This window comes from Thunnus albacares, chromosome 19 (genome assembly GCF_914725855.1).
Source record: "Thunnus albacares chromosome 19, fThuAlb1.1, whole genome shotgun sequence".
NCBI classification, from domain to species: Eukaryota; Metazoa; Chordata; class Actinopteri; order Scombriformes; family Scombridae; genus Thunnus; species Thunnus albacares.
This window is the reverse complement of record NC_058124.1, coordinates 15,059,108-15,076,645: the sequence shown is the minus strand read 5'-3', so window position 1 is coordinate 15,076,645 and position 17,538 is coordinate 15,059,108. Positions and strand designations below refer to the sequence as shown.

Here is a 17,538-nt window from a genome sequence, read left to right as displayed (position 1 = left end):
ATGTTCTCAGAGGTCTCCCACCTATTTTCACGCTGGTCGAACTGCCCACCTTGCACAATCTGTCCAAAAAACGACTTTCTCGTTTGCCAACAAAATGTGCTGCCCACGTGAACACTCATCATGCTAACTGATCAGTTGACTGTATTTATCCGCACTTAGTGATTCTAAAAGATACAGATTTTTTCCTGACCCTGTTTTGGGGAAACTGAACATGACGTACACTTTTATACTGAGAACCCAGTGTAACTAATGTTTGAGGCTTGGGTGATAAACGATGATACCTAATATGTGGAAATTGAATTCTTGAGCTAATCAAAATTTTGCAGTTGCAGTCCTGCTTCATTTGTCATTCAAATGCAGCTAAACCCATTCTTTCAAACAGGGATTAAATGTGTCTTAATGAATAATGAAAAATTTAATTTCCCATACTCTTCCCTGCGCTCGGAGATAAATATGGGAGAAAAAGAATCCTTGGGCTGGCAAATAAATCAGCGTTCAGCCAATGGGCATTAAGCACCTGACAACGAGAAATCGAACTATAGCAGTGCTGGATGCAATTTATTACCCTCACGAAGGCTTTACCCATATGCACATAGAGTACAGCTATGCCATGCTGTACTGCTGGAAACTGCTCTCAGAGAGACAATTAAAAATGCCTACATCATCAAAACCTCTGAACTTTTAATAGAGGCTGAACGAGCAGGTGAAAGGAGGGGGAGAGGAAGAAAAAGTGGGGATAAGAGGTGTTTTCTAACAGGTTAATTGCTTGCCTCAAAGGAAGCTTTACCCACACCGATAAGGATGATGCCTTGTTTAATGATGGGTAGCTTGGTAATGACTGTGTGTTAGCCTCTAAATGAGAAAACCCTGCCAATCTGATCCTCATAACACGGGAGGCAGTTAAAATCTCTAGAAGGGTCCGTTGATTGAAATAAACTGAAATAAACAACAACCGCGCTCAGAAATAAGGAAACCAGAGTGGACACATGCCCTCAGGAATTCCGTATAATCTAACCCAAACAGCTGAGACATTCTGGACAGGCGAAAGCTCTTCACAACAAAATATCGTTGCGGTTGAAACGGTCAGTTTCATGTCTTGGACGTGATGTTTGCAAATGAAATGCTCCGTATATGCAGACATTCACATCTGATATGCATATGTATTTGAAACACGCACACACTGTTTGTTTTTGGGGAATAACGGGTGAATGTTTTAGATTTCTAGAACATTCACACATGCTTTGATGCATTATGCAGTAATCTCCTCTTCCACTCTTCTCCTCACCGCAACCTTACATCAGCAAAACCCACTGCAAGTCCTCAGTGAAGACGCCTCTCAAGAATGACCTGTTCACTCATTCCTTTATTTTACAAGCAGCTGAAAGTGAAGAGAGATATAGGGCACACAGATGTGGGATGACAAGCATCTGAGGTTGTGATGCAAACTTGAACTTCCGACACTGTAAAAAGCCAGCTCCCTCACTTTTACATTGTCTAGAAAGTATCTACTGTATATATAGTATGTGATAAATAATAACCAAACTCTGCAGTGCTCAGTTTTAAATAATAATTAGATCAAATAATTAAAGATAAAGTTCAAGGCTCTGGAACATCATCACCTTGTTAGTGTCCCCTAAAAGATCAAAATACCTTCAGCTGCAAGTGTAACACAAGTTTTGTAACATGTGAGAAACAGTGGAGTATTGTAGGCTTACACAAGCATAGCAAAGACAAAACAGAGAATATGTCCAGTGAAGCATGTGCACATTACGGGATGACAAAAGCATACAAATGTAAAAATCTCCTTGTAAAAAAAAAGCTGTGCAAAGTCTCAAGTGGAGCCAGTTCATATATTAATAACCGTCACAAAATGAAATGCCCTGTTCCCTGTTAAACAAATGCCTACAGCTAATATAACTTGACACAAAACCCTAATAATGATCTTTGTGTATTTTTATCTTAAACTTTACCAAAGAAGAAGATCTGCACCAGAGCTTTGCATCTCCCTGTGCATGAATATCCCATCATCTTGGCTAAGAACATGTGTTTTTATACTTAGTACAGTAACCACACTGTGCAGAACAGGCCCACACACATGCTCCCTTTGATCAATTTTTCATCAGTACTCATGTTTGGAGCGAGAGCCAGAATGGTACAAGTACAGTATGTAGTTCTTTTCATTTAGAGAAGCTAATAAATGATTGATTAGTTTATATGCAAGGTGTCTCACTGAGCCGCAGGTGTTCTGACATATGTGCAATATGGTTGTTGTATTATTCAAAGTTAATTTAATCAGGTAGGTTGGTTGGCAATAAATGTATACTTCAGGGATAATCTGGAATGAGTCAGAAGGTCTTTTGAGAAGGGGCGGGAATTACCACTGCAATCTGCATGTATGTATGTTATGATTTGAGTCATGTCAGATTTCTGTAGTTATTTTTTTTTAAAGCTTTTACATGTAGAAAGCATGTCATCAAACCACAGATTGACCCAACATTTATCTGAGACTACATGACACCATCACTACTATTATTAGTCCTTTGTTGATAGGTGACAAAGAATTGTATGTCTGAACAGTTTTTATTTATTTATTCCTGAGCTAGGTTTTAAATTTTCACAAAAAGAGTGGAAACTCACAAGAGAGTCTTAAAAGAGATGGTGTTTGGTGCTGGGTTTAGTAGGTTTGGTGCTTGGTTTAGTTTGTGAACTTAAGGCCAACATTATATGCTATTATATATTACTATTATAGGTTATTATGTTGTGCTGCTTTTACTTCTATAGACCACTTCTTATTTCACATGCTGGCCATCTTATTGTCTACTCAGCTCTTGTGAGAAGGAACATCATTTTGTCTCTCTTGGACCCAAGCCATCCCCAACCTGGGCCTTTTTTTTTTTTTTTTTTTAGCAAACTCATTTCCTACTTACATGGCTCAACAACAATAGACAAGCTTCAAGCTACAGGGGATGGTGGAAATGTGTCTGTATAGACATAGGTCAAGATGCAGCCAAGCACGATAATGGAACCATTGTATGAACGTACAAATGTGATTCCTTCACCTCTCCAAGAGCTGGCCTACTATCATCCCTTGGTGACCGAGTTAACCAGAGGGAGTGACTGAGATATCCTGTGAGTGTTTGTCTGTGTGAGTGAGGAGGCAGTAAGAGCAGCACCACTTGTAGTCCGTGACCTTGATACATCAACTTAATTATTACACAGTTCACAAATCTAAGGTCAAACAGAGGGCTCCTCCTTCATTTACTATTCCTGTTACTGTTCAAGGAAACATTATGGTAGTCATGCTGCATAATTTAAGCTATTTTCACATTGTAGGATCATCCTCAGGGTTGCCAGAAATGATGCAATGAACTAAAAAAAAAAATCAACAGCTGTACACATCCAGTCTGTTGCAGTCTTCAGGGTGAAAATGTCTCATTTATGAGACAGTGTGAAGGACAGTAAATAGAGCTGTTGAAGATAAGTTAAATAAAGGTTGCCAGTATGTAAATAACACTCAGCACAACAGTTAACAACAAAAAGAAGAGACTACCTCAAATACGCCTCGGTTTGATTTTGAAACATGTCAAGGGAAAGGTTTTAAGTTGTAAACAACATGAATCCATGGATCCATCCTGTTAGGTGTCATAGGCACAGTGTAAATTTAGTGCCACAGTAAAACTAAATGTTACTGACCAGGTACAAATAGCTACTACCAGCAGTTAAATGCACCATCTTTTCCATTTGGTTCCAGGAACATGATAATAACTTTCTGTCCTGTTCAATATCAAGTCTATTCAACAGAGCACCTTCAGGTCAGGATCACAGCATTTGGCTGAAATAACTGCAGAACCTCCACCACACCATCAGGTCAAGATGGAGCAAATTTTGTGACTTCAGAGCAATGCTGAATTCATGTTAGAATTTTAGGTTGAATTAACAAAAATCAATTAAATGAAAACTAAAAATCAAATGAAAATGAAACAACAGGAAGGACCAAAACCAAACCGTACTAAACTACGCAACATGCTACAGTGGTTTTGTGAGATGAAGATGTCAAGTGGTGGAGTTATAGTATGTTGCCCTCGAAACTGAGGTTGCCATGGTAAAATGTTTTACTATACTTGTATTGTAGGAAATATTTATATGCACTAACATCTGTAGACCTTGCTGCAATTTCCATTGCAGTAACTTTTTTATGTCACTGCAAACAGGCCATGTAAGCAGGCCCATGAGCAAAATTAAAAGGGATATGTTGCTCGTAAAATAATTCTTGTTCAGTCTGAAGGACTCTTATTCTTGAAAAAGTTGCGCCATATTTTCCCAGTTATTGTTACTAAGTTGTCACGGTGATGATGTCAAACTAAAAAGGCGTCATATCTATCAAGCCCGTTCATTTTCTGAAACTCAACACTCTCAGCTCTCTGAAGGGAAGCACTGGGCAGATAGCTTGTTCTTCTCATCTGCGACGAAGTCTTCTGCTAAATATTTCAAGGTTGTTTTTGTTAGACACTGACAGAGATATCAAAAGCAATCAGCAACATCTCTTTGTTTTTACCAAGCTCCAGCTCTCTTCTCTGTCACTGCATATTCCTCACATATTCTCTTCATCCCCTTGTTGTTGCTGCTCTCTCTCTCTCATCCTTACATTCATCTGTAGTCATAGTGTGCCCTCTTGTTAGCCTCTGCATGAATTGTTAAAAGCCTAATCTTGGCCAGGGGAAAGAATGCTACAAAGATCATTCTCACAGAGCGCACGTGCATACACGTTGCACACATAAGCTCATACACACACACGCAGAACCCCCTTTTACCTGTAACTCTATACTGTACTCCCTTCTATAATATCTCACCTTTCCTATATTATTACACTATTTCTCTTTCCAGGACCTTGTACTGTACATACTAAGTATGTATATGGCATTTTCGTACAGCTGCTGCATTATGATCATGTGGCTCAGCACTGCTATCCATATATGTACACATATAGTTATTTATATTCTCACCTCTAAAACATTTGAGCCAACATTCAAGGAAGGAATGTGGCAACTAGACCAATTTCTTACAAAGAATTACATATAATTGATTCATAATGTCTTGTTTACAATCAATTCACTGTGAGATATGAAAAGCTTAACGATATCATTTAGAGAAGTTATCTTTGCATTCTTCACATATGAACAGACATAACCACTGTGGAGGTGATGCAATCATTTATACATTATTTTTAATATTTAATAGTGGATTTCAAGAAGTGTATGTGTTTTTTTTCCCTCAAGGCGAGCATCATCACACCTTTGGATGAAACACTTGATTAGCGGCCCAGTGATTATGGTGTATTGTCAATCCATCTGTTGTTTTGCTGTGTTCCAACTTCTAGTTGGGCCACATGCAGTCACCTGGCACGCAGCGGGAAAGCCTTCGCTCTCCCACAGCAACCTGTCTTGCAGTCTCCTTTTGTTTTGCCTGTTGACACACACACACACACACTCCACAAACAAATCAGTGAATACACAATAGCAGGCAAAGAACCAAGAACAGACACATTCACTGACCTGACTCCTTATGTGCATACATAACATGCAAACACACATTTACTCACACAAACAGATGCGCACACTGTACGGTCTAAAACCTTCTTTTCTGCAGAGTAAGCTACAGAAAGTCTCAGAGACAGAAAGAGATAGCCTCAGCAGGTAGAGAGCACAGAAAAAACTCACTTTACAGTACATCCAGCAGAAATACAAATGGACAGACACACAAAGATGGGTTTAAGTATGAAGGCAACAGAAACCCAGATGCAAAAGTGTGTATGCAAAACATTAAACTCACCGAACGAACTGTACAAATTCTGTTAGCAGACTCCTTCTCTGTCTGAGTCTGTAAATACTGTCTGTTCAACTATGGACCTAATTAGAGCAACTCTCTAGCTGTCTGACCACACCATTACTTTTCTCTCGATCCTCTCTTTCTCCATTTCCCCAGAGGAGTGGGAGGAGAGGAGAGAAAAAAAAGCGATAACCCACCTGCTGAGGTACATCACACAGGGATGGAAAATGCATTTTCTAAACCATCTGTGACCAGGATTTTGAGACAGAACACTGATTATATCTGCTTCTTTTTGACTATAAAATAAATTTTGTGTTTTGATAGATATATATGTGTGTATGAGAATGCATGGTGGTCTGTGTTTGTGCATGTGTGTGTGTTTATGCATTTGTGAGTGTATTTTTCGCATGTGCGATATAATTCAAGACAGCCTGTCATCTTGGTCCTCCAGCTTTACATCATCCTCAGGCACATTTGAGGAGCTGTTTGAAATCATCTGACAGCTTAAATTCAGTTTCATCCATCTCACTTTTATTTTACCACTACAGTAACTGGGGCACAACCTTCAAACCAACAACTGCTATGTGTTCAAAATTATATACCAGTCACTGTTGTCCCTTTAATTACAATCATTATGGTCCTCATGGATCTGTCCAAGTACTTATTCTTTTGTCATGCTGTACAACTCAGAGTATAATTTCTCAGCATGATAAGCAGTGGGAGCCTTTTTATAGTTGTGATACTGAAAAAAGTAGCACAGAACACAGCCTCATCAAAATGATGATATTTATTGCTGGATAATTTGGTATAGATACAGAAAGTTTACATGCATACCAGCACTTAACCCTTTTAGATCACATCCCTGGTCATATTGTGCACCTATTTAACAATATATGCCAAAAAAGACCAAACAAAAATCTATTTCTTTGTATTCTTACAACAAAATCCAATACAAAATATGACATGTGCTTATGTAGGCTTGAACCAACCAATTTCACCCGATAATACTCATTAATCAATCTTCAACTTTAGCAGCACAGAGCTAAGATTCATTATGACACACTCACTTTCCAACGTTCCCTCCCAACATCGCAACATCTATACTGTTTCACTCGAAAATATGTCACAATACGGGAATGGACATACTCTCGAAATTATGTTTCTGGCAGATTAAATCAGATGTACTTAGCTGGCTAAATAAGCTAATGTAGCTCCATGAGCTGTTGGAAAACTGTCCAAACTGTCTCCAAATGACTTTTTAATGTTTCCTGCTGTCTCATAGTAAAACAAGAAGCCTGTATAAGGGGTCTTAAATATCCCAGACTAGAATAAAACCCCAGAATCAAATGTAGTTAGTTAGCATGCTGATCTCTTGGCCTTGGAATTAATGCTTAAAGTTAGTAGCATTACTGCTGGTATCACTACATACCATTTAATCCATTCCTGACACTTGTGCTTTTGTGATTTTGGTTTTGGAAAGGCTAAAAAAAGACAATCCTCCAAACTCTTTAAATGCCACCTATCTCTCTCACTACAACCCCATGAATACCACCTGTGTGGATGGGTGGAGAAATCCAAACCTTTACAGACCTGCAGTGCCTAGTTACGGTTGTTAAGCTATGACTGGGCAATTGTTGTTCAGGGGAGGAGTTCAGCCAACAGTCAGTTCCAATATTTGCATTATTTCTTCTTAAAGGTTAAGATCAAATCATCAATTTGTTGTGTAGAGTTTCACTAAGATGAGCCTCATCTATCTGTCTGCAGGATGTATGCAGCTGCATCACTGGTTGAGGATGCTCCATTAAAAACTGTGGCACCAGTGTCAATCATATTACACATGTAAAAAGGTTGTGGTAATGAAAATCTCATTGTAATAAATGTGTTAATCTGTACTTAAACCTTACTGAGCACATGTAGCCAAAAACCTTCAACAATATGTTACAGCTGAAATAATTATTGCACTTATTGTATGTGACAAGGTCCCATTTTTTTTCAATTTTCACTGTCATTAATTTTAAAAAGAATGAAACTAGAGAGGCTAGGGATTTTCCACTCCTGCAGCCTGTGATCTCTGTGCAACCTCTGTACCACCACCACAACCACCACCAATTAGACTCCCAGATAGTGTGGAGGCCTGTCTTTATTATTCTCTTTCATTATCAGAAATGTGCCTTTTTGGTTTGTCTCAGTCTTTTTAATCCTTCCTCTTTACCAATATTCTCTTTCCATTATCCTCGAGTCACTCTCATTCTGTCTCTTCACCCGCTCTCCTTTATTCTCCACCTCTTATCTTTGCTTTCTCTATTTTACCCCTCCTCTTCTGCACAACTCTCTTCTTTCTCTCTTTTCTCTGCTTTGTCATTTTGTGCCCTCTTTTACCTCTCTGCCCTCCCTTTCTTCCTCCAAAGCACCTCCTCTCAATCCCCTCTCCTCTGTCTCTCCCCCTTTCAGTCTTTTATTGCTTCTCTTCCTACCTTCCTATCTTTCTTTCTTCTTCTGTGCCAGTCTTTGTAGCATGCTGAGTCCCAAAAGTATCTTTGCTGTGAGACTGTTCCTCCTAATCTAATTGAATAAAGAGGATCTTAGTGTAAGGTGAGGAACCGAGGCAGTTGTACAGTTGAGTAAACAATTTGAGTGTTAGGAGGAGAGACAACCTGCCCAGATTTTGCCAGCAACACCTGTTAAGCCAGGTGGACACAGAGAGCGCTTGCAACACAGAGTGGAAAGAAAGGATGAGGATGACAAGCTAGAGAGAGGGAGAGGAGGAAGGGAAAGGTGAGCGCAAAGGACAATAAGCTAAGTAGGAGAAGTAAAATGAGAGATAATAAATTACCCATCCCAAAGTACTATAAATTTGTATTGTATTTGACTGTTGAGAGATGTCTCTCAATTGCAGATCAACATCATCACAATGGTAATCAGTGTCACTGAATGGAAATATATTTTAGCTATGATTTATGTACTTGTGTGTGACCTGTGTGTGTATATGTGTGGCTGTGTGCATGAAAAAAAGACTTGACATTCATGAAAATGCACTCATGCATCATATGCCACTCAGGGAGCATGCTATACAAAGACCAGACTTCTATGTAGAACTGAAATATTGGCACTAAAGACCACAGATCTAATTACTTTTTGATGTCACTCAAAACAAAAAATTCGGTCAGTCAAGGTTAAAATGTGATTATTATGTCTTATGAAAATCAAGTCGTGCTCTGTCCTTGAATTGAATCCTTTGACAGCACAGATTCTTTCATCTCTTGAACAAAATCCATCTTTAAAGACAATTAATACCATCTTTCCCGTCTTAGCCTTCAGTGGCTTCAAAGGGAGCGTGACCTCCTCAAAAATGAACAGACAAATTAAGACGTGCGTGCCTGTGTACACAATGCCTGTGTTTTACGTGCTACAGTATGTCAGTGATGTTTGAATACACTAATTAGCGAGTTAATTGTATTTTGGTTACGTGAGATTGAGATGCATGCGGAAATGTATGCATGCACAAATTAAAGCGTACAGTATGTATTCACACATACTGTATTCACTTGGCAGCAGTAGTGTCACCTCACATTAAGTGTTTACATTTTTCAGCACCATTAAATATTTGGTTGAATGTTTTAAAAAAAAAAAGCAACAAACCTGCATCTTTAACTCTGTTGATTCCCATTTTTTAAACCGGAATGGGTAGAGTACATGCTAATTACCATTTCAAAATGTCAGACAAACACAATTTCCTTGACATATTACTAACTTGCTAACATACGCATATACTGTATATGTTAATATTGTTGTAATGAGCAGTTTTAAGACCAATTAAATTCTGTTACTGAATAGAGCTGAATATTTATACTGATTTTCATGCAGTGAGAGGAACCACTAGACTAATATAACTTCCAAGTGTAAGCACATTCAAATTTTTCTAAGATCCTGTCAGCAATATTTTTCTCACTTCATCCCTAAAAACTTTACTTCTTTGAGAAAAAAGGGTTTCTTCTGGCAGCATTAAAAGTTGAATTCACCCATGGCTTTAGACATCAGAGACAGTGCAGGAGAGCCAGCTACTGTACCATATTTTAATAGTCCAGACCCCACTCATTAAAGCAGCACAAAAGACTAATCACATCTGCAGCGCTTTGATTTACAGGCAATTAAAGTTTCATGTGAATCCAGATAAACCAGACTGGAGGAGAGCACAGAGCAGAAAGGAGGAGGAAGAGGGGGAGCATCAAGAGAGGAGAGGAGAGGAGAGGAGAGGAGAGGAGAGGAGAATGGTACTAAGGAAGAGACGACAGAGAGAGAGAGAGAGAGAGAGAGATAGAGAGAGAGAGAGAGTAGGGCTGGACAATATATCAATATTATATCGATATTGTGATATGAGACTAGATATTGTCTTAGATTTTGGATATCGTAATATTGTTATATGGCATAAGTGTTGTCTTTTCCTGGTTTTAAAGGCTGTATACAGTAAAGTGATGTCATTTTCTGAACTTACAGACTGTTCCAGCTGTTCTATTATTTGCTTTTACCCACAAAATCTCATTGTGTAAATATTTTGTGAAAGCACCGATAGTCATCCCTACAATATTGTCGCAATGTCAGTATTGAGGTATTTGCTCAAAACTATTGTGATATTTGATTTTGCCTCACCCATCCCTAAGAGAGAGAAGGAGGGCAGAATAAGGAGAGAGGAACAGAGAGAGGAGAGAAGAGGTGAGGCAAGCCATCATTTGGCAGGAGAAGTGATGACACAGCACATCCATCTCAGTGGCAGGTGCCTGCTGTTGCTCCTTTATAGAGGACACAAACTAACAGGGAGAGAGTGCTCTGCGCCATCATTACACTGTGATAATAGCACACTGAGTCAGGCTGCTGGAACAGATATTCAAAAGCACTACTTATTGTCTTATCTAAAATTATTAATGCCTTACAAATAAAGGGCTTTACACAAGTCCATAAATAGTTAATAACTATGCTCTATTTTTGTATCATTTGTTGATGCATTATGGAATTAGAATATCTTGTTTGTTTGTGGTTTTTAAATCAGTAAAATAAGCATAGTTAGTATTTTTATTTGATGTTTTAATGAGATTATAAAGATAACACTGTCATAAATTATTCTAGCTAATCTGGCATTGTTTGGGCTTGTTCATTTGATGTTTACAGCAAAGGAGTATTCACAACTCATGAAATGGAAATGAAATGATAAAAAATAAATAAATAAATAGTTCTTCTGCATGATTAAATCATCCTCATCTTCATTTGTTCATTCTTCAACTACTCTAATCTCCACCCCCCCCCCCCCCCTAAACACTGGGGTATCTGAGACAATGGACTTGTTTCCTGCTGCATTTGGTTATGTAACATTATGGTTAGTAAATCAGTGATCATAGCCTGCAGCCACTTGATATTTCCGTTTGAACGCACTGCTCTATAAGAAGGTAATGTGATAGATGTGTCTTGACAAGGAACAAACTGGTCAAGTACGAAGCAAAGCAGCCAAGAAGTACAGCTAAATACGTGAGAGAAATGGGAGTTATACAACAATAACCTATCATATTACCCAGTCAGATAATTGAACAGTGATGTAATTATATTTTTAAAAAAAAGCCCAGTCATAAACACACAATAGGTGTCTGCTGTGGGTGGGTGTGTCAGTGTGTGATCATTAACACATCACCCAGACACACCGAAGGTTTCCAGGCGAATTATAAGCAGTTGGGCAGTAAATAACATCCTGAAAAATAACAGAGGGGGGGGGGGGGTGTGGAAGCGAGAAGATAGAAGAAGGGGGGGGATGGTGCAATAATAATGAAAGCAATAAAAGGAGACCCATTTTCCAAAATGTGATCTGTGCCACAGTCAAGGCAGCCAGTGTGTGTGTGTGTGTCTGTGTGTGCGTGTGTGTCGATGTATGAGAGAAATTATCTGTGTGTATGTTCCCACTGAGCTCTCAGATGAGTCAAAATGAGTCACATCATCTTATCAATCACCCACTTACAGTACAGCAATCCTTTAGTTGTGTGTCTGTGTGTGTGTGCGTGTGTTACTTGAGGCCAGAACCAAGTCAAGCATTAAAACTGCAGTCCCACACACTTGCACCCCCTGAATAACTAACACGCTTTACATTAAAATATTAGCCATACCCCTTTATCATCATCTCTGCGCTGTCTTGCAAAGTCACTGCTACAAATGCAGTACACACATACAGTAGATACACACAAACCTCCAATAAAGACATCAGACTAAATCCTACCATTAACATTTTTATGTTAAACGGTCCACAGACTGTGCTGTCATTACACGCTAAAAAAGGAAATACTCAATAGTTTGTAAATGATATCAGCAAGTCAACTACTTTCCTCTAACTAAAAAAGATACAGCTGGCTTGGTTGTCAAACACCTTTCCAGTAGATCGACAGCTGGAGGCGCTCCAGGGAATATGTAAACACACTTGTGCATGCGCCCACACACTCCTACATTACACACCTCCCTGAGCTCCTTCCTATAACTCTATAACACACAACCATGCATCATATACCCCTTACTCTTACAACTGTGCTTATCTTCCCTTATACATACAGTACAGGGTTACACAATCCAACTCTTAGCCTCTTTACTCCTCCACACTTTCTTTCTGCTTGACACACAAAGACACACCCACACCCACTTCTCTCTCTTACTGCAAATAAAAAGAGCCTTCTTTATAATGTCTTGTAACGCCTATATCATAAAAAATGTATTTGTGGTTGCTTTGCCTTGAACTACATGTCCTCCATCTGTCTTTGCCATGTCTCCCTTTTAAAATAAAGTCCCTCTATCTGATTGAAACTAAAAATGAGAAAAGGTTCATTTTAAAAACAAACCTATCCCACACAGACATTTCACATACTGAAAAGAAACATCATCCCTCTCAATTAAAAAATAAGTAGTAAGTCACTTACAAGAGTTCCTTTGGCTCCCGTCTGTTGCACCAGGAGAGGTGGACATCCCAGCTGGATGCTTTTTGCCCTCACAAGATAACCAAATGGAAGGGAGGGGAGACAAACAGCACGACGATAGTAGACCAAAAACTCCACCGATCACAACAACACCTGCCCACCACGCATCCTCACGCTGTCTCTCTGTCTACACACATACTCCTTCATACAGAAGCCCCCAGAAATGCTCACTCACACATTCCCATGCAGATCAATTCGCACACACTTCAGCGATAAGGGGTTAACGAGAGTCTGGTACCCACGAAAACACACACGTGCATGTATAGATCGACACTGCACCAGCGTTTTAGCTCCGGTGTGGTGGCTGCTGAAGCTGACAGTGGAGAGAGAGGAGTGAAGACGAGCAGAGCATACCACTGGCTGATGCCGAGCGAGGGAGGAGGGGGACCAGGGGAGAGAAGAGAGGATGAAGAGAGGGGGGTGGGAGAGAGGGTGTGTGCGTAAGGAGGAAGGGATAGAAGAAGCACAGATGATTATGTGTGTGAGTGTGAACACATTTTCCTCTGACCTTTGAATACACACTAATGCCTCTTAACCCAATCTGCATACTTTATATTGTAGATCTTCTTTGTTTATATGACTCAGAATCCATTTTCATAAATAGAGATGAGTATCTAAATAAAAAGTGTATACAGAGTAAAGATGGCAAGGCAACAAAACAGAAACCATTTTCAAAAGGTGAGGCTCCTCTTTTCTGCTTTTATAATACACACACAATTCACAAATATCCTTACACACACATCACACCATCCAAAAAGAAACACACTTGTGCCCACACCCACTCTGTCTGCCTCCACTGCCCGAGGGGGGGGACATAATAATCCTCCTCATTAGCATGATGCTGTGAAAAGCATCACAGTTCCACCTATCTCTGTCTCCTTCTCGCATGTCCTTCACTAACTCCTCCCCTCTCTTTTTTCCCCTTTTCCACTGCATGTCAAGTGCAATTGATGGGAACCATTAAAGACACATTTCTTGAAAGGATGGCTTCTGCAGCCATGAAAATAGATACCTATAATGCTGATTTGCATTTTTTTTTCTCTTATGTCCAGTGATATACAGCATTATGTAGTTTAAAATCAATATTTGTTTTAGAGTGCATGTAATGTGTAAAAATAGGGATGTTTTCTGTATAAAATCTGTAAACCTATAGAATCTGCAGTAAAAGAGTACTTACTGAAAATATCTACAATCAAACAACATATGACTTAGGGGTGAAATAATAGTAGTGAGTCACTCTGAAGAGATATTAAACCCTCAAGCTTAAACACACATGCACACAAACACAAAGTCTCCACAATGTCAGCCCTAGCCCTTTATGTGACACAAAGCCCTCAGGAGCCCGAGGAGTCGTTGTGCAGCAAAAGTAAGATACAAACACCAGCAGCCACAATCAATAGCATTTGGATACAGCTGCACAAGTCACACTGCGGGGAAGTCAACAGAAATATCATAAACTCCTTAATTAGCTATGGGTGTTTATAACTGCGCCACAGAATGCCCTGTGGGAGGGGTGAAAAGTGCTCCGGCCGGACATAAAGATGGACTGCTGGAACATGACATCATGCAATACAAAAAGACACATTATTAAACAGATCATTAAAGCCCTCAGTTCAGATTAAGCACTGAAAAATACATATAATAAAACATATGACTACAGCTGACAGTTCATTCAGAAGTAACTGCACTAATCAACAATACTACCACAAGTACATGTTGATTAGCACCTACTTTGTTTAGCTGCTGTTCAAGAAGTAATAATTGCACAGAAATCACACAGCTCCTGAATATTTGCATTTTTTCATACAGGACAGTTGAGTATCGTTAATGTTGTTTTAGCTCATAGGTTGAAAATTCAAAATGTTAAAAAAGAAAAACTGCAAGAATACTGTAAACCATAACCGTCTTAGAACAAGAAGATTCTGGTTTATAAAACTAGTCCAAAATAAGCAGAACAACAGCAAATTTCATGATCTTTACTGCATGTTTACTGCATTGTTCACAATGTTAAAATTCTATGGATTTTGCAATGCATGGTCAACAACAGTATTATAGGGGCTTGACATACAGACTCATGGGAACTGGATCAGAAAGTATTTCAAATCTATAACCTTGAATTACTTTGTCCTCAGATGCAAACTGAAATTCAAGAGAAGCAGCATACATCACAGTCCATTTATCCCAGTGCTCCTAACCATTGACCAATGATAATACCTTGGGCTAATCAGTACAGTATGAAACTGTTTACCAGTATATAACCATAATCTGCCACAGAGGAAGTGGGTGGCAAATGTATGATTCATCAGCCATGAGATAGAATCTCAAAGCACTTTTTCTAGTCTATCAAATGAACATTTATATTCATCAAACATTTGTATGTTTCCACATCAAAACACAACACTAGGTGATAAATCCAAATACAATACTTGCCCTCACTGAAAGGAATTTATAAAAGACATTTTTCGACTAAACAGCAGAGGTGCGGCGTACTTACATTAATAGGAATCATTTTGAGCTATGTCTGACAATCATGAGGGGAGAGGGAAGCTAATTTCCCTGGAGAATAACCTTTCTTATTCGCTTGTCAAGTGATCTGAGATTGATAGTACCATATAATAGCATCTACAATCATAATACACTATTCACCATGCAACTACGTGGGGGAAAAGACCCTTGACACATGAACTCAGAGCACCTGTGCTGATGCTTTACTAAAATACCCTACTGATACTGCAAATAACCAATCAAAATGCATCTGTTTTAATACAAACATTCCTTAGTCATTCACATGTATTACCTTCATCTAAAAGCGCTGTATTCATTGTTTGCTAGTGACATCACATTTGGCAGTGTGAAAATGTGTCAATGCACAGACAGTACAAACTTCACTGTGTTGTACATTTTAATAAGCAACTAACTTGTGTAAACAGTACGAAGAGCTAAGAAAATGACTACAAACGTGACTTCTTTATTAGCATGTGTAATCACTACACAACCACGCTAATATTTATGATTTTCTGTGCATCTTAGTGTGTAAATGTAAATGCCACCCTCCTTAATAATAACTCTATAATAATAACTTCAGAAGAAACTGAAGAAGAGTCAGCCTTCCATTTCCAGTTTTTGCTGATCTAGGATATAAAATGTATATTGTACTGCTGCAATCTAGTTGTTAAAGTAGGAAAGTGTCAGCTAAATGCCTAAAATAAAAAAAGTAAAATGTATTTCTTTGCAGCACAATGAAAGACATACAAAAATATTACATAAAAGCATTGAGTCAGAAAAAAGGATTTTAGGCCACTGATGTTTCAGACTGCAGTTGCATTCGTAATTCCATAACCATGCTGAACAATAATTGTTTTCGTTTTCAGTGCTTAGTTTTTTTAAATTTCTGATTTTAAATCCCCCTCTTTTTTCAGAGAGTGGCCCAGCTGTAATAGAGAAGTTATTTAGCAGCATTATTAGACAGTTAATAAGACTTTTCAGCAGTCTGTAAGCAACTCATGTAGGTCTGGCATACAAAGCAGGAAGATGCATGCGTGCCTGCACACATTAAGAACTATATACGTGAACAGAAAGGCAGTTAAACATTTCCTCCTCCTCTCTCACTCTCTATCCCTTTCTGTACATCAGTCTTTTATGTGAATACAGTACATACATCACACACACACACACACACACACACACACAACACTTCATCATTTCATCTTTTTCCCTTTGTCTGACTTCCTGTGCAATCACAGCCTTTGTTAAACACGTTTTCCATGTGACACTTAACCAACTATTACCAAAGCTCACAGAAGGAGGCCTCAATTGATAAAAACTGTCAAGTTTGCTGAGAGAAATGACAGATGAGAATGAGAGCAACAACACAAAAACACAGTTGCCATGGCAACTGACATTCTGCAATCCGGTTTTATGTAACTATGTAGAGATATTCCAAATTTCTCTAGGCCATCTATAAACTTTTCAACTCTTTTATCCAAAAGTCTAACAAAAGTAGGGAGAGGAACAGTTCTGTTCTCTTTTGCCATATTACTGATGTCACATAATTGGCTGGGGAGCTGTTCTAATCTACTCGCTCACTGGGAAACAATAAAGCCAAAGTGAGGACAATATTCATCTCTCCAAATACTTCATGTTAATAAGCACAGTTAGTGGGAAAGATGTGATTACAGATCATACTGATGTTTTTATTGGTTTCTTTAGTTTAATTTTAAGCCTTGAAATGTGGTTATATATCTATCACATCTCTATTCATGCCTTTTGTAGTGATCAGACTTACACTAAAGTCACGCTGCACTGAACTGGAATCTAAACATGATAAACACAGAGTAATGGTACAGCTGGAGGTGCTGGTTTTATATAACACTGCTGTAAATCAACAGCAGCAGCTTGAAAGCCAAAGATGAGCACTGTACATAACCAGAAAGCCGCTGCTTTGATTTCCCACACTGCTAAATTTGGGTTCAACAAGTGGATGAACTGCACCCCTTCTTCATCAACTACTACTAAGGTGCCCTTGAACAAGGCACCTAACCACCCTTAATTGCTCCGGGGATCTGCTTACTAAGAAATATAAATCTTAGAATCAATGTCTCTCCCACCCCCTGATGTGCATGTGTGTGTCTGTATGAATGTGAAATGGGGCAGTACTGAGTTAACACACATGCTCTTAGGAACCTGGATAAATAAAAATAAAGTGCTTACGGCA

General features: G+C 38.9%; 1 protein-coding gene across 5 annotated transcripts in view; it reads right to left on the bottom strand.

Annotated features, from left to right (window-relative positions):
• The window catches only part of dtnbp1b (dystrobrevin binding protein 1b), a 68,979-nt gene that overhangs the window by 18,880 nt on the left and 32,561 nt on the right, over positions 1-17,538 (bottom strand). Inside the window, exon 1 of one of the 5 annotated variants that reach the window (XM_044335152.1) lies at positions 12,768-13,159. The exons of the other annotated variants lie outside the window; for them this stretch is intronic. Within the exon in view, the coding sequence (XP_044191087.1) occupies positions 12,768-12,813 (46 nt within the window). The 5' untranslated portion in view covers positions 12,814-13,159. Of the gene's footprint in view, positions 1-12,767; positions 13,160-17,538 lie in introns of those variants that run through there. 5 annotated transcript variants of the gene reach the window in all.